Here is an 18,220-nt window from a genome sequence, read left to right as displayed (position 1 = left end):
GTTACATTACATTTTATTGATACAACGCCCGCAGATTCTGCAGCATTTCAATAGGGAGAGTGAAAATTGGCAATAACATTACAACTGATACTATACAAAACTGACACTAATATTAGCGCACATTAATGGGACACTCCAACCGCTATATATGCAGTTTTAGTCCTTTGTTAGCTGAGTGGTCCATTTGCCCCTTTCTTCACCTCCCAGTTTAGTAGAACGCATCATTGTGCATATAATATACTCAGACCCCGCGTGCATGTGTGGAAAGTCCTCTTTTATTATTTCAATGGGAGCACTTTTGTGACACTGATTGGCAGCTTCAAGCAGCGAATCAATGAAAGAACAGTCAGACCATGGAGGAGGAGGAGGGCAGCTGCTGCAGCAGGACAGCCTCTTCTGCGTCATTTTATTATGGAGCATATGCTGTATTGTGGCCATTTTTGTGCCTTATTTTAGCATTGCTGGGACGCCATAAACCCTCAAATTTAATCCACAAACACAAAAAGTAGTGTGGATACCAGGTGCTGCAATCATACCCTCTATTATTGTGCAATATTTTACAATCAACCAGCCCAAACAAAAATGAAAATCCCTACAAACTAGGCTTTGATCTATTTATTACTCTCAGCAAATAATGCAGATGAAGGACCACATTAACTCTACAAGGATAATATTAGAAAAGTACAAATAATATTCTTTTAATATTTAAATAATTTTCTCCTGAAGGCCCCCAGATTCATTTCCTTCACAATTCTAAAGCAACTAAAGAACTTTTTAAAAGCAGATGTGAATATTGCATCTAGTCTGTAATTACAGTTCATCAAAACATAATTTTGCATCTCCCCATAATACAGCACATATCCAACCAAAGAATGTGACCAACGACAAAAGCAAATGTGCTTAAAAAGTTAAATCCAGGGCCCTTATCATATGACAAAGTGTAGGTTAACTTAGAGCAATGACGTGCTTTATTGGCAGAACTTCTGCAAGTAACAGACTTGTGGTCGGTAAACACAGGTGAATGGCATTCAATTCAGAATTATTGCGAGCGGAGAACGGACATGCCTGAATGCACACACGAACATACAAGTGTCACCAGCGGCTTTTCATAGTTAAATACACAAAGTATATTCACACCCAGCTAATCAATACAATGCTTCCAGTGAGAGAATCACACCACAATAAACATGCCAGTCAGATCACTTGCAGTGTTATTTTGCGGCCAACAGTAATGATTTGTTCTTTTCAAGTGGAGACAAAATAAATGTCAGTGCTGGTTATACTAGATTTCAGGGCATGTTATTTTATCATTAGAGAATATTCAAATTATTCAGATTCAGGTGCTATGCAGATCATACATATGGGTCCCTGGGGTGACGCAATTAGAGAGCAGGGTGGGACAATGCTCCGTTCCCCCATTCTATGGAAAATCCATGCCAGCTTTTCCAAGAGGTTAGAGGTCTGCAGGATCTGGTCCAGGATTCCTATGGGACCTGCATCAGGCCCAGGTGCCTGCGAATCAGGGAGAAGAGGAAGTTTCCCTGAGCTCCCAGGGCAAGGAGAGGCCCCGAAGGAGTCCATCCCTGAGCCAAGTGAGGCAATACCTGCCTAGACCTTTGTGTCCTGTCTGGCGAGGTCTAGTTAGTGGGTGTTTAGGCTGGCCAGTCTGGGCCAGCAAAGTATAGTTAGAGAGGGCTCCAATTGGGAGCTAGGTTGTTTCTTTTTAGGATTTTGTTTTAGGGTGTGTCATTTGAGCAGTTAAATATAAAACAGTGTTATGCTACAAGTTGGTGTTCCTGAGCCTGATTGCCCTAGAGGACCGTGCTTAAGACTCCATAACGGTGACATTTATGGCCCTCATGCTACAGGGTTTGTATATATATATATATATATATATATATATATATATATATATATATATATATATATATATTGTGACAAACCCTGTAGCATGAGGGCCATAAATGTCACCATTATGGAGTCTTAAGCATGGTCTTCATTCTGCTGGAAGGTGTTCCACAAGATTTTGGAGTATTTCTGTGGGAATTTCTGTCCATTCATCCAGTAGAGCATTTGTGAGATCAGGCACTGATGTTGGACCAGAAGGTCTGGCTCACAATCTGCGTTCCAGTTCATCCCAAAGGTATTCAATGGGGTTGAGGTCAGGGCTCTGTGCGATCATTCAACTTCTTCCACCCCAAACTCATCCAATCATGTCTTCATGGACCTTGATTTTTGCATTGGGGCACAGTCATGCTGGAATAGAAAAGGGCCTTTCCCAAGCTCTTCCCGCAGAAACACTCCAAAATCTTATTGAAAGCCTTTCCAGAAGAGTGGAAGATACTGTTATAGATACAAATGGGGCATCAACTACATATTTATATCTATGTATTTAGAATGTGATGTCATAAAAGTCCCAATTGGTGTAATGGTCAGGTGTCCCAATACTTATGTCCATACTGTATATATTATTCAGGGTGCTCTACCTAATATAAACACAAGAAATGCATTTTTTTAGAAAGAAATAAAGAGAGAGTATACAGGGGTAATAGTGATTTAAAAGTATTTCATTTAATCCAAAATAGACAGTGATCGGGTTAAATATGTTTTATATTCACATCCAAGCAGGCTTGCACTAGATCAGTTGCTTTGAAAATAAATACAATCCATATGTCTACATAATGCAATAAAATAATGCAATGCTGCACATTATTACTTAATAATAAATAAGAAAACGGAAAAAAAATAAAACAATATTTTTACAGACTATTGACATGAAAGTCCTCCAGTAAAGCAAAAAATAAATTATTTGAGTGTAAAATAGAGTGGTGTATACAGACTGTTTGGTTTGCATTGACCAAAACCTGGTTTCATTTTATTCCTGTGAAAGTAGAGGCTGTCATTGTCTGTCATGTGATATTTTGGGTAACTTTCCCTGATCATTAGCTGATCATTTACGGCAATGCTAATGAAGTCCTGCTTCTGTAATGAAGTCTCTCCTCCACAGACTTTCCTTAGTCAGAGTGTCTGGCTGGGTGACTAACAACGAGCCATTCTATTGTTTACCACGAGCAGTATGATGATAGGGTGTTTGGGCTAATGTTACAGATCTAGAACATGTACAAATAGCTAATACGCAGCTGCCGGAAAACATTATAAAACTTTGGGCGCTTAGTAGTGGTATTAGCCAGAGAGAAGCATCATAGATGAAGCTAAAATATTGTCCAAACAATACATGGCAAGTGAAATATGACGCAATCACATGCGGTGAGAAGTAGCTTTACAAATAGCAGAGGATCATGAGTATGTAGAAGTAAGCATGCGACCAGGGTCCTCTTCACCCAATGCATTCTATTCTAGTGAACTTGTTACCCCCTGGAATATATGTATTGTTAGAAGCACTGCGTACATTTTTGGCGCTATATAAGTAATTATAACAATAAATGCTAACCTTCCTATATAGCTATTTATTTTCGTGACAACTATCACATATCCCTTACAACCACAGGACAACTGAAGAATACAAAAAATATGGAGAGAGTTCCTTTTTAAAATGATATTTCTATATCATGTAATTTGCTATTTTCCTAGGCCTTGGCTGTCCTTTTATTCATGGAAGGTTAATCCTGCAGTTAAATCCAGAAGAACTTCTCAAACTTGTTTTCAACTGCTAATACAATACTTTCACCTTCTACTCCCTTTAGGCTAATTTCACAGCTTTTACTTAAACTACTATTCCCATATTATACATTATATGTATATATATATATATATATATAACTTTTATTTGTTGGTAATAATTTATTTTTTCATGTTACACCTGTTATGAAGGAGTGTTTATTATGCACACCAGCCTACTTTTACACAGGTGTACCGCACTCATATGGCATCAGTGCAGTGAAAGTTACATTCACTCTAAAGACCACAATTAATAGCTGTGAGCATTTTTCTCACCTCTCTGACTTTTAAATATTGACCCAGATTAGTATTTTTTTTTTTATTAACCTTCTTAAAACGCTCAAATAGTTTTTTAGTATTTGTCCACTTTACATTCAAGCATCTCATTTAGATGTAATGTTTGTTCTGTTTTTTTCTTCTTTTTTGATGTGGTAGCCTCAGCCGCTTCTCGAATAACATAGGTCAAGTACCATTGCGTTACATTGTTGCCTAGCAACAGGTGACTACAACAAGAGGGCAGAGACCTGGAATTGTTGGAGCCAGAGAGCGAGAGTAAAGAATTCTGCCATTCCCTTGTAGGACTCAAGCTTGGTGTCAAAATGGCAAGTTATTCCCGCTACCATAATGCCAATTTTCAGTCATTTGTTAGGCAAGATTATCTATTTCCTGAACCGAAGAGCAGGTATGATCACATCAAAAGCGAGGTCCAACTAAACAGGAACTATGGAGATCATAGGAAATCCATGAGCGCAACCGTGTATTCTGGCGAATATGGACCCAAACACATGGACCACACATCCAAGCCCAAGATGAGACCAACATCACCCACAAGGATGAACAAACCTCACCCACCTGAGTAAGGTTTCTTGAAACGTCACATGATTACCTGCATGAAAAGAGTTTTAACCTTTTGCTTGCACCCCTTCCAAAGATCCCAATTGTCTGCAGCATTCACAATTTCAAGAAAAGAAATCAATATTTTTCCAATCATCGTCTGTCCAGAATTCTTGACCAGACTCGGCCTTTTATTATGAAAACTGGCAGATAACTTTCCTGTTTTCCTATGTATTCCTACACAACACTGCATAAGTAGTTTTTATTTTAAAAGAAAAATCCTAGGCATGCAATGTAAATTCCTCATTAAAATAAGGCATTTGACATATAAGTTGATTTGCTTTAGCAGTAGAAAATAGAAAATTAAGCTTTGTTTTAAGTAAAAGCTTCTTCTGATCCTATATATATATATATATATATATATATATATATATATATATATATATATATATATATAGGATCAGAAGAAGCTTTTACTTAAAACAAAGCTTCATTTTATATTATAAAACAAAGCTTAATTTTATATTATTATATATATATAATGTTCTCTATAGATACAATGTAACCATAACTGTCCCAGATATAATAATAAAATTATCAATAATAATAATACAATACAACATCCTAGTAATAGAAAACAATGACAATGCCTTTAATAGGAAATTCTAGCCATCTTATATACTTTACTGCATATGTTAGCTGAGCAGTCCCTTTACATAAGTAGAATGACCGTGAAAGCGCATATGAACACCAGATCCAGCGTCTGGGTGATGCAATAATTGGAGACAGTAAAAGAGCTCAAATTGGACGAGGATTCAGAAATTAAAATGTTCCAATGTTAACATTTGGTTTGTAACAACTGTTTCAGAAGGGAAAGAGCTGAAACATGCAACGAGTTGTGTTTAATATGCATAAAGGGACTGTAAAACCATTTAGACTTAAAGGCTCCAAGTTTCCCAAAATAATTCCAACGTATATAGTCACTATTCCATATATATCATCCATATGCAATTATCCCTCGCTGGAAATATTACCTGGGTATATATCTACGTGGGTCTGTGCTTTTTTAAGGTCACTAATGCGTTATATTTTCCAGGGTATTTTTAGTTACCACTCTTCATAATATACCAGGATATTATAATTGTGAAAATGGAACTTCTTCAGAAAAAGGTAAGTAATTTGGATTTTACATAAGGGGTCAGCTTCTCCATCAGCCTGGTAAAGGAGATACAACGTAAAGATAGTCCTGTCTATTCCAGAAAATGCTCCATCCGTACTTTATGCACCATAAACAGCATATACCTTCCACCTGTTTTCCATCGTGTTCCTACAGTTCCTTCAACGCCCTACACAAAGGCTTTTTTTTAAACATTTTTAAAATATTGGGACACCAGCAGTGTGTGAAGGGGTGTATTCACTAAGGGAAGAGTTGGAAGAAGAGTTTTGGTTGCATCTCCCTCACTTTGCTATTTGTTATAAATGTCCAACACTCCAGAAGGAAGGTCTGTGATGGGGGGTATTCTTTGGTCTCGTATCTGTGATACACATTACTTTGAGGCTCATTTCTCTTCTCACTGTCGTTAATGAGTAACTGTAAATATGAAGAATATATCCACATGCCTACCATGGAGCCTCTGCCATGCCACTATACACTTGAGCTGTACAATGTATACCCCTGTCCCCTGGCACTGGAATAGTTAATGCGGCAATGCCAATGAATATCCTTATTTTATGCATTGTTTCAAACTGATTCGGGGCTTAGCATAACCTGGAGTTACGACTTCTGAGTTCTCCTGACAATGATACTTACAAGGTAATTACTAATGTTTTGCAGGTAAAGGAAACTGTTCTTCAGCTCGGCAGTCTAAGGGTGTGTTGGGAGGAAACAAAAATACGGTAAATACGAGAAATGCAGAAATAAACATCTCATCTCTGAGACATCTGGGGTCTGGTCACTCCACGTATCTGTGCAGAATCCCAAATGTCCTATAAACAAAAGGAGGAAAATGTTACATGTGTTATTTCTTTTATAAAAATTCTGGCCTGGTTTAGGAAAGCGGCGGCTCTCCAAATGTTAATGGGATTTATATACTGTGTAGAGGCCAGAGCTGGGAGTTACTTTCCCAATCCTGTTCTAAGCTATGGCTGGATGAGTTTTGCCCCATCTTCCCACTAAACGCTGCCCCGGCGCCCACTGATTAACCCTTTCTTACACTTAAGTGTCCAGTTATATTTTAACAACCAGTATACATTTTCCAACATTTCAGATTGCCACTTTTGTTTTTGATGATGTAGTTATTGGCTTGGCTTGGGGCAGGGTGTAACCAACACTTTTCAAGTGACTTTGTAATATCTGGTGAACTCTAAAAAAATAAATATGTTTTTCTTTGTCATAGGTGCAGATATTCCGAAATTCAAGCATTAGCCTGGCAGCTGAAGCCTGGATGAAGCTTGCTAGTGGAAAAGGTAAGAGAAGACATGAGGTCATCATCCCAATGTGATGCACCAGTACACCAGTACATAAAATGCGAAGATTCATTTAAAGTGAATATGATGGAAGTGAACTCATAATTGCATCACATTTTGGTGTTTACTCTCCTTATTTGATGTACTGTACAGTTAAGTGTAAATGTCTCCGAAAGGCTAGGTTACACACCATCTGCAAAGTTAACAAGGGTGACAAAGACCAGTTAACATTTTTGTGGGCCTGTGCTTGTTACATCTTGTTTCTTTTTAAATACAGACTGTGAGGCTGTTGAGAAAATGATGGCGTTTATAGCAGAGAACCGCAGCAAGAGTGAGGATGTAAATGTCAAGAAAAGCCATGTATTCCAGGTGAATAGGGTCTGAAAAGAATAATGTCTGAAAAGAAATATGTTGGGTATACTCTGTATTGTTGAAGATCGCTAAAATAGGCATTCCAAAGGATGATAATCCTCAGACAGAATCCAAAACTTTTAATTTTGCTTATTGACGGTAAAAAGTTAATCAAAACCTTATATCACCAATGTGAAAAGGTAATTGCCCCCTTAACCTTATAACTGGTTGTGCCATGCTTGGCAGCAACAACTGCAATCAAACATTTGTAACCGGCAATAAGTATTTTTCATTGCTTTGGAGGAAGTTTGGCCCAATCTTCTTGGCAGAACTGTTTTAATTCAGCCACATGGATTTTTAAGGTTATGCCACAGCATCTCAATTGGATTCAAGTCAGGACTTTGACTTGGCCATTCCAGCACTCTCATTTAGTTTCTTTTGAGTCATTCAGAGATGGACTTGCTTCTGTGCTTTGTATCCTTGTCCTGCGGCATAACCCAACTGCGCTCGAGCTTCAGGTCACAAACTGATGGCCGGACATTCGGCTTCAGGATTTTCTGGTAGAGAGCAGAATTAATGTTTCAATCAATTATGGCAAGTCCCACAGACCCTGAAGCAGCAGATCATCACACTTCCACCAACGTGTTTGACTGCTGGTATGAAGTTCTTATTGTGGAATGCTGTGTCACCTTTACAATAGTAAACTGGATCCATGTCTTCCCAAAAGTTTCACAGTCCACAGAATATTATCTCAAAAAGGGTCATCAAGATGTTTTTTGACAAACGTGAGACAAGCCGTTGTGTTCTTTTTGGTCAGCATTGTTTTTTTCGCTTTGCAACTTCCCATGGCTGCCGTTTTTGCACAGACTCTTTCTTATTGTGGAATTGTGACGTGAGGCCTGCAGCTGTTTACATGTTAGTCTTCTTGTTGGGTTCTTTTGTGACCTCCTGGATGAGTCGTCGATGCACTCAGAGGAATTTTGGTAGGCTGACCATTCCTGGGAGGGTTCACCACAGTTCCAAGTTTTCACTGTTTGTAGGTAATGGCTCTCACCGTGGTTCGCTGGAGTCCCAGAGCTTTAAAAATGGCTTTTCAACCCTTTCCAGTCTGATCGATATCAATCACTTTGTCTTTAGATTAACCTTTAGCTTACTTACTTTGTACAACAGGTTCTACTTGATGTTTATATTCAACAGTAATCATGCCTGGGTGTGTCTAGTTAAACCGAACCCAATTATCAATTCTGTTTGGCTAATTAGTTGACTTAGTAACTAAGGGGACAATTACTTTTTTCTGTATAGGGTCATGTAGGACTGGGTAGCTTTTTTCCATCTATACATGAAATCATCATTTAAAGACTGCATTTTATGTTTACTATGGTCATCTTTATCAAAAACTAAAATTAGTTTGATGATTGGAAACTTTTGGGTGTAACAAATGCTTTTTCACAGCACTGTAATTTGTAGATTATACATAAAAAATGTATGCATTCCATATAGATTTATTGAGCAGATCTTTTTCTTTCTTTCAAAAACAGATGCTATGCCAATGTGTGAAACCTGACTTTACCGTCCCAGCATATCACTGGATAAAGAAGGCTGGAACAGATGGTAATATATCATGTATTGCAGCAACTGCTGTATCTCAATGTAAATCTAGACATGTTGTTCAGCAAGACTGAATTTAGTAAACATTGGTACCAGTGCCATATATTTATATATATATATATACATATCTTTATATTTACATTAACTAATGTGTTTATTGCAGAAACAGCTGCTGTTTTGAGATTGCTGTGGACTTTGTCAACAGATCCACAAACAGCAACACCAAAAGCAGAAACTGGACATCCACGCAGATCAGAATATGTCATACACCCCGAATGGAGAATACAGCCCTAGACTTCTTGCTCTATTCCACACCTGAGTTACAGTTTCTCCTGTTTTATACACCCGTTTACAGCACATCTGTCTGTTTCCCCAAATCCTAATTTTTTACGGTTCTATACACTAAACAAACCTATGTAATGATGTTTACAGATCAAAATAAGCAATAAATATTCATTAAGAAGACACCCTACGCGTATAACAGATGAGCAGCCAGCTTACGTTTCTTTAATCGTATGACAGAAAGTGTGCTACAGTCATCAATGGAAGATATATTAGACCTGCTTTTGATCAATAGTAACCTGTTTTTTGTCAATTAAAATAATGCCCCAGGGAATGCTGTTGGGTTTGCAAACCATGTAAGGGTCCCTAGGGTGGAGGATCTGGAGAACATCTGGAGAGCATCTGGAGAGCATCTGGAGAGCACGGTGGGCCAGTGCTCCAACAGCCTTAACTGCTGTTTAAAATCCAGTCTAGAACCTGTATTCTAGACAAGCGCTCCACGGGTGTGGGCTATCTGGAGCTCTCATGTGGCTGATCAATTAGCAGGCAGTGTGTGCAGCAGAGAGAAACCATTGTAATGCCAACCTGGAGAGCAGATGAACTGAACAGTGGTTTGTGGTTGAACTGTGAATTATCCGAAAGTAGGAAAACCACCCAGTTGAAGATAGATGTTGCTGTGTTCAACAAGTGCTCAAGCAAGAGCAAGAACTTTATTTTGGCTTACATCCACTGCTCGTTGTCACCAAATAAACATTGAAATGGAGCTGGATGTGTCCTGGGCGTCATTCACCTTAGAAGACAGTGGTTACTAAGAGATCCTCGGGATCCTGACATAACAAAGGAGGTTTGTCACAATAGCAATTGCATGTTTTTTCCTCATCATTATAATATCTTAATGCAATTGTGCTAAAAGCTGCGACGAAGATGGTTCCTTTTCAATCCACTTTTTCCACCTGTTGGTGGGGTACAAAGGTTAATGGAAATTTGGAGTGCAACTTAAAAAAATATTCAAATATAAAAACTCCTATTATGCTCCATTTCTCATTTACATACCTGGGAACGTTACAAATGGACTGATCTAGATAACTTTTTAAGTATTAAAGGGATGCTTAAGCCATCAAATGCACTTTAATGGATATGCTAGCTTTGTGGTGTCTTTAAATTCTTATGTCCCTCACCAATGCATAAGGGCATTCTGCCCACCCCCAGCTATTTTTTTGGTACATGAGATGCGTTCGGCCGTACACATCTGCTTGCGCTCTTCTTCCATAGGGCTGTCGGGGACAATAAACTATCCATTTAACGGTTAGCAGTCAGAGCACATAGAATTTGCAGCGTCAGATCGGATTTACACCGAGTTTCCCCAACAATCTATTCACCAGAATTGGATTGAAATCTCTGTCTGCAATGTATCCTGCGTGTTGCCACCTACATGTATTTAGATGAGTCACCCGGAGTGAATGCACACAAACAAGTCCCCAAATTGTCAGTCTATTGTTGGGAAATGCAGGCGCACCGGAATCCTGCGATTTTTTTTTACACTGTTGCTATATAATCATACATACCGGTATATAATCATACAGTATGATTTGCGTAATTTGCGTTAATAGCGCTCAAGTATGCTAAGAAAAATAAACTTTAGTAGATCTGTCATTTTATTCTTTCCTGTGAAGGTTTAATCAAATAAAAATAACACAAAAACTTTTAAGAAGCTTCTTTTCAATTTTCAAAGTGTGTCTCCTGAGAAATTCTAAATAAATAAAGCAACGTTTGACTTGATTAAAGAAGTCTTTTTAGGAATGGTTTGGGCATTCAGTACTAGAGATGATTGTTTTTAATATTAGTTAGTTTAGAAAGTGTTCCATTCAGCAAAGTAGATTAGTAGGAACAGCACCTTTAATTGATTTATTAACTCCTTATTTGAATATCTCTTCATGTGACATATTACTTGATAAACGGTCCTGTCCAATTATTCATTCTACTACACACAGCACCCAAAAAAGTCTCATTTTATTGAATACGTTTTTAGACTGGTTATTATGATGGCGTCTTTAATCATAAAAATAAGAAGAGGACTCCAAAGTAACAAAAGCTTATGAGATTCTACATCTCTTTCTATATTGGCCCAGTGCGAGGTACCACATAAGTTTGATGTGTTGCTTTGTGTATGACAATGCTTATTAACGCGTATCTTGAGGGAACGTGAGTAACCAAATTCTCCCTCAGTTAATATTTTTCAAAACTCAGTATGGACAGTCAGGAAATCATGGGTCATGGAACTTACTGTTACAAAGTTTCTGTAGGTTTTTTGGAATGTCCAAATAATATACAGGAAAAACAGATCTAAAATAGATTGCAGTTTAAGAGGATGTGCCATTGAAACAGAGATTTATGGCCTTGAGCCCAGCTTTAAAAGTTAAGACCTTTATAGTGTGTCTTCCTTTAAAGGGAAATATCTCCTTCTTACCCACTACCTCCATGCATTCCTTCTGGATGTTCCTCCCAGATGGTTCTATGGTGGTGTATAGTAAAGCAAGACAAGGAAACAATATACCAAAACACAGTAAGCAAAGTTCAATTTAACGTTTTACCCTTTATCAGGTGGGATCCTTCTTCTTCGGCACACTATGGATGCACTTTAGCAGGTCATATTTATACAAAGTGCTGACCGTGGATCAATCAGGACAAACATTGGCTATTAGTTACTCTAGCTACTGATTCAGATATTTGCCCAATAATTGCTTACTCCGTGGCCAATTGTCTTGTAGAGAAATGCCATCTGCTAGCCAGAAGTGGTATTGCACCAAGAGGAAGCTGTAACAGTAAATAATGATTTTATAAAAGCGGAAACGTGGTGCACCTGAAAAGCAATTATGAAAAGCTACTGCATTTAAATTATATATATAGTTATGTCAGCAGCAGTACAATTACAGTCTTAAAGTGCTTGTGTTAAAGGGGGCGTTCAATCAAATGATACAGTATTGCCCTTGGCCAACTCACAGGGGCAGTCATTGTGTAGCAGCATATGTTTAATCCCTGCTTTCTGTCTTGAATATAATAAAAGTTGAATCCACTGTAGAAATGAGAAGTGCAGGGCAACCTTTCCTTGCTTCCAAAAGGTCAGAAGACTTTCTTTTGCCGAGTAGCCGCACTCTCTCTTCCCAGTCCTGCATTTCATAAAAGGCCTGCACACGTAGAGTAGACCATTGCCCAGTCTGTGATTTATTAAAAAAGTGCCCTGACATCTGGCTAACAGGGTACCGGCCTTCCTTTTGGCCTAGGAATGAATCCACCTGAGAATATTGGTACATTGTGACTAGTTTTAAAAATGTTTTTAAAATTCTGATTGAGGGCTGCTTCATCCTTAAATGTTGCAGTCTGAACCACCTCTCAGCTTCACGTGTTAGTAAGTGCCACAAAAGTAACACAACTATCATACTTTATTATTGATTCTGGCTAAGAATAGTCTGATGTAGTTTCTTTGATAATTGTCTCACAACCCAATTGTAGAAATATTTTGTGTACATTACAAAATCTCCTCACGTTTTCTTGAAATCTGTTGCTGTGGCGAGGTTACAAGGAGACCACTTACCACCGATGATACAGAGAGAGGTAGGACTACTCAAGATGAGTCCGCTACACGAGCCTTAGGAAAACTGCAATACTGTGTGTAAATACATTATTTATAATTATTAGAGGTGATAGTGGATACTAGTGAAATAAGCAGATTTGTTTCAGAGATTGTGTACAGAAAACTGAAAGCTTTAATTGTAAACATCTTGGCTGCTTCTTACACTCAGGTGGGTTTGCCAGTCCCCTGAATAAATAACATTTTTCCCCCCAAATATACCTATAGTCTGAGCCAGAGCTGCAACCACCGACCCTCCAGGTCACATTGAATTACAGTTTTAATCAATTTTAGCTAATCAATACCAGGCTGAGGGTCACAGGGAACACAACCATGCCGAGGGGGGACAGTTTGTCATATGCCAACCCAATGTAGGAAAAAAGAAAAGAAATGAGGACACAGTGATTGAATATCAATAATATCATATAGGAAAGCATTCATGTACACCAAAGAGTTAATGCTATCAGAAGAGAGAAAAGTTGAAGATCATTTTACATTACAATGCACTTTTGATCAACATACATAATATCAAGGTATTTTTAGTCTTTCTGGTTATACAGAAAACACGTTATCATGTTCTGTTAAAAAAAAAAAAAAAAACACATTACCAATTTTTATTTAACAATTTTTAAGGTTACTTTTCCATATTAACAAACATTATGCAACCGTTTCTGCTCAGTATAGCAATAAAGTGCAAGGTAAGTTGCCATATTTAAGTTTCTAACCATGCGTTCGTCATGGACTGAAGGTAGGTTGAGTAGCTTGGTGAAAATGCAAAGGATTGAGAAATGTTGAACAATAAGCAGATTATTCTCTGCTACAAAGGTAATATTGATTGCCTCCCTTTTAGTAATGTATCAAGGTGCTTTGGTGATACAACTGTATCAATGAGCATATCAGTAACGCTTACTGTGGGATAAGAGCTTTGTTTTTATGCAACAGTTTCCTGGGACCTGTCACATATGGGACATATAGTATGCCATGCCGAGGTCAAATGCAAGGACCTCATCGGGTTGTCTGGGCTGGAAATTGATCCAAAGTACACCTAGAAACAGAAATTACACACACACACACGCTATGCCCTCCCTTAAAGGTTAACATAAAATGAACAATATTAAAGGCAGACTGAGCCTGGCACAGATGTGATGGGGCACAGACCGAGCAGTTAGCTTTACCATCAGGTCACCAATGAAAACAGTGATCTCTACCAGCGTCTCTCAAATCTCTGGTCTGCAAACCACCAGTGGTCCCAGAGCGATACAAAAATAACATTGAGAGGGTATGCGTCTTTAGAAAATGTTGGTCACAACCATGAGCAAAAATAATAATATATTGGCTAGAACGTTAGCCTTTGTGTTAAATGATGTCATGTATCCATTTTATGTAGGTATATAGGTTGTAAGTGGAACAAATAACGGCAGAGGTCCTTGTAGACCTTTACCTTTGTAAAGTGATCGCAGAACGCAAAAAGTTTGAGAACCACTGGTTTCGATAGCTGCATTTTCCAGAAGATTCCAGATGTTTATTTCTAAAACATGGTCAGGTAAGATTGGGTAAAGCAACCAATTCCACCACCAGCCAGAGGTCTATCACGGGAAGCTCACGCAAGATAAAACATTGGCGGGTTTTGTAGCTGTCGGTGTGTCTATTTACTGCAGCCAAAAGATACCTTCAATAACCAAAAGAATGGGATATGACAGGCGAAATTTAAAAATAAAATACCAGAAAATTATCCGGCTATTTCTTCATAGAAACAATAGAGACTATGAACATTTTAATATCTGCAAAAAAAGGACAAATATGATGAGCCCATATCCTGGACAGATATATCCTAAATTCTATAAAAGATGGGATAAGATCGCTTTCTCAAGGAGTTGCTGAATGTTTCAGGGTGACCTCGATTTGCAAAAAGCTTGAGGAAGCCATAGCTGAATTTGAGAAGCACTGGAGAGTTTTTCCCTAATCTACCTCTGCATGAGATAAACTCCGGGTTTAACGAAGGGGCACCTGTATGTGAAGAACAATTTTTATCTTAACACCCGTTTCCAACAGGGATGTAGCTCTTTGTACACAAGCTGCAAATATCTACGTATATTTTCCTTGTATCTGCTGCTCATTTCAATGGAATCGCCTGACTTATGTTTTGAAAGAACAAAAAAGTTTAATACACATTCTTAGTAGGCGAGGCTGCATGCAACATTAAACTGACCCTGTAACGGCAATTTATGAGGAGATGGTGAATTTGTAGGTAGGCCAAGAGACATTAGTTAGGACCCCGAGGTTGTTTTCATGTAGTAGCCTTTGATGAAATCCTGCAATCAGCCGAGCATTCAGTGAAGACAACTAACCGTTGTGCGCTTTAAAGCCATGTTGTTTACAAATCACTGACGGTTGAAGTTTGTGTCATTTCAATGATAGCTGCCCGCAAATGAAGATTTTATTTCAGCTCAATTTCAAGTTAATTGTTTTTTTTCTTTCTTCACATGAAGAACAGCGTATACTCAATAGACTTTTGCCACTAACTTAAGCTCAAGCATATTACCAAAGGGTGAAGGGGCTTGTTTGCTGGTTATTACTTGTAACAGCATATCGTAATATTCCGAGCTGGCGGGATCATGTATTGTTTAAATTGTGTTTCATTTAGGAAGCAACGCCAGCAGCCAACAGAGGCTTGAAGCGTGGTGAGATACTGAACAGTACAAAGGACTAGTCTGTTATATTTAAAGCCTTAAAAATCCTGTTCTGGCATCAAAAACCCCACCATAGGACTAGGAAGCTTACTATACAGAAGTTAACCACCACAATGGAGAACATTTTATATGCATATGGTGCTGCATGGTAATGTTAAAGGCGGTGGGTCAACTATTTATTTTCTTTTGCTGTAGATTTTTCCTTGTCTCATTAATTAAAAGTGTTAGCAGCGTGATATATTAATTATTTGGGAGTGCTTATTTATTTATTTTTTTTACTTTTACCGTTCTAACAAATAAATATTTTTAAATAGCAAATATATTCTCAAAGGTATATTATTAATATGAAAAATAAATCCATTTTTAAATAATAATTATACATTTTATCTCTTCCCCCAGACACCTCTTAGCTGGCCTAGTTTTCTGCTGGTTTCCCTAACGCCTTGGCGACTCAAAGCCAAAAGGAGCACTCAGGTCAATGGTCCAAAAAAATAAATAAAAAATAAATAAAAATACAGCTGTGTCTTCCTATAAAGGAAAACAGGCATTCTTAGTAACAAAAACACCACAAGTTAGTTTTCAAACGCTTATTTTTCTTTAATTTAATCTGTTACATTGAACGGTTTCCAAACTTCTTTCACTGAGCAAGTCAGCAAGCAATGTAAAAAAAAAACTAAATGGCATTAACGGGGTATAAACCGTTTCTGGTTATAAAAGGAATACACTTTAAATAATATTTTTAGACTTCTCAGACTGCTTTGTATTACCTTTGTTGTTAGTACATGCACATCTTTTTACCTCTCCCTACCAGAATACAGGATAGTAAGACACAAAGTGTTATTCACCTGTTCATTCGCATTCTTTTGGATTGAAATATGTATCTTTAAAGTGGACCTACAATCCGATAACGTGTGGATGACATAGTTGGCGATTTGCGACATTTTATATAAACACTGCACTAGAGAAACCGCTAGCAACTGCTCATATAAAAACGTATACTTACCTACAGTGAGCTGCAATGGGTGCAGAGCGGGCTGCACGGGTCCGCAGTACTCTTTGTCGCGCCGTAGGACGGGATCCATGCATAGCATTGGATGACAGCAAGATCAGCCCAGTTGGTGTCCATCCTTGTATGTTGTCCACCTATGCAGTTGCTACCCGACAGCATAAAGAACTGACAACATTCAACTACATTTTCACCTATACATATCGTAGCCAATTGGCTAGCGTAATATATATGAGTGAAAATCCTACATTACGATACTTTAAATGCCATGGTGAATAAATGTAACAAAAATTATCACAATCTGCACTATATATATTATACATATATAATATATATAATACATACACACACACACATCATCCATCCATTTTAAAGAGTGCCCAAGCTGATAGTCTTATAGAAGGAAACGATATAATCTCAGAGTTATAGTACTTTTCATGTAGATGAGTAACAGATAATAGTGCAACAAACAGCACTGTGCAAAGCGGCTTTTTAGTCTGGGGACTTCAACCCAGAGTTTCTTTAGAACACTTTTAATACCCATTAGTGGATTTTCCAATATATATATATATGTTTCAATTGGTTTTAGTAAAGAAAGGTACCCACTGCATATTTACTACATTTAACACATAATGCTAGTCTAAGCACTCAAAAGGGCACTGTCAAACCTAACACGAGAAAATCATGTCAACAGACGGTAACCATTTGCGTAGATACCATTAGTCAGATTTTAGGTCACGGGTGTCAAACTACAAGCCTCGTGAGCCACAGACAGACTTGGATAGACATGTCATGTAAAACGGCTGAAATCGATTAACTTCCAGCAGTTTTATGGAGAGTTTATGGTCCCCAGTGGTTGACATTTTGGTTGCCAAAGTAACCATAGTTTTAGCCTACGTTTCAGTGGCAAGATCTCCAAATAAAAGTCACTAACTGGAAATTTTCACTCCAGAACCAGTCTGGGAAAAAAAAGTTGTATGACAAAGCAGCTTTGTGCTGCTGGAAGCCAAATCACCGATGGTGCATTATTCTAGAACAGAAACAAACCCTTATTTGACAAGGTAGCAGAAGGGTTAAATAACGTTATATCCCACTAGCGATGATGTTTAATAGCGAGGGAGTTAGACTAACCAAGTAAAATAAGTTGCATTTCTCCCTGTTGACAGAAAGCATCACATGCTCCAACGTCATAAAAATACATAACAATATTGAGTTAAGAATGTGAACATTGAGTTTTCCTGAGAGAACAGACACTCCAGGGGTTAGAGTCTCTCAGACGGAGTGATCACGAGTTAATAAAAATAAGAAAACAAAACCACAGGTAATTATATATACATGTATGTATTGTCTGACCAGGCAGCGTGAAACTAAAATCCTAATTCCGATAGTTAGCTGTGGCAAATTTGCCGGTGGTAGAAATTTCACCACTTCCATTCTGGAGCAATAGGTGTAATGCTTTTTCAGATTTTGTATATATATATATATATATATATATATATATATATATATATCTATCTATATATACATACATACACAGTAACAGTACCTAAGACAGACACACTTACAAATGACCCCTATGGCTTGGTTCTGTGTTTTTTTAAATACATTATTGGGAAAATATAAAAAAAGGTGCAAGTTCCCGAAAAGAAGGAAAGCTGGTACAAAGTAGGGAGCTAC

General features: G+C 37.9%; 1 protein-coding gene across 1 annotated transcript; it reads left to right on the top strand.

Moving 5' to 3' along the window:
• The first annotated feature begins 4,198 nt into the window (after window positions 1-4,198).
• On the top strand, window positions 4,199-9,231 carry LOC128483028 (uncharacterized). The gene is made up of 7 exons (XM_053459098.1): window positions 4,199-4,534; window positions 5,609-5,682; window positions 6,347-6,408; window positions 6,909-6,978; window positions 7,256-7,347; window positions 8,868-8,940; window positions 9,101-9,231. Exons 1-7 carry the CDS (start codon window positions 4,278-4,280, stop codon window positions 9,229-9,231), a joined length of 759 nt encoding a protein of 252 aa, XP_053315073.1. The 5' UTR covers window positions 4,199-4,277.
• The last annotated feature ends 8,989 nt before the right edge of the window (window positions 9,232-18,220 follow it).

Source organism: Spea bombifrons, chromosome 1 (genome assembly GCF_027358695.1).
Source record: "Spea bombifrons isolate aSpeBom1 chromosome 1, aSpeBom1.2.pri, whole genome shotgun sequence".
NCBI lineage: Eukaryota > Metazoa > Chordata > Amphibia > Anura > Pelobatidae > Spea > Spea bombifrons.
Note: the sequence above shows the minus strand (reverse complement) of the source record. Positions and strands in the feature narration are given on the sequence as shown.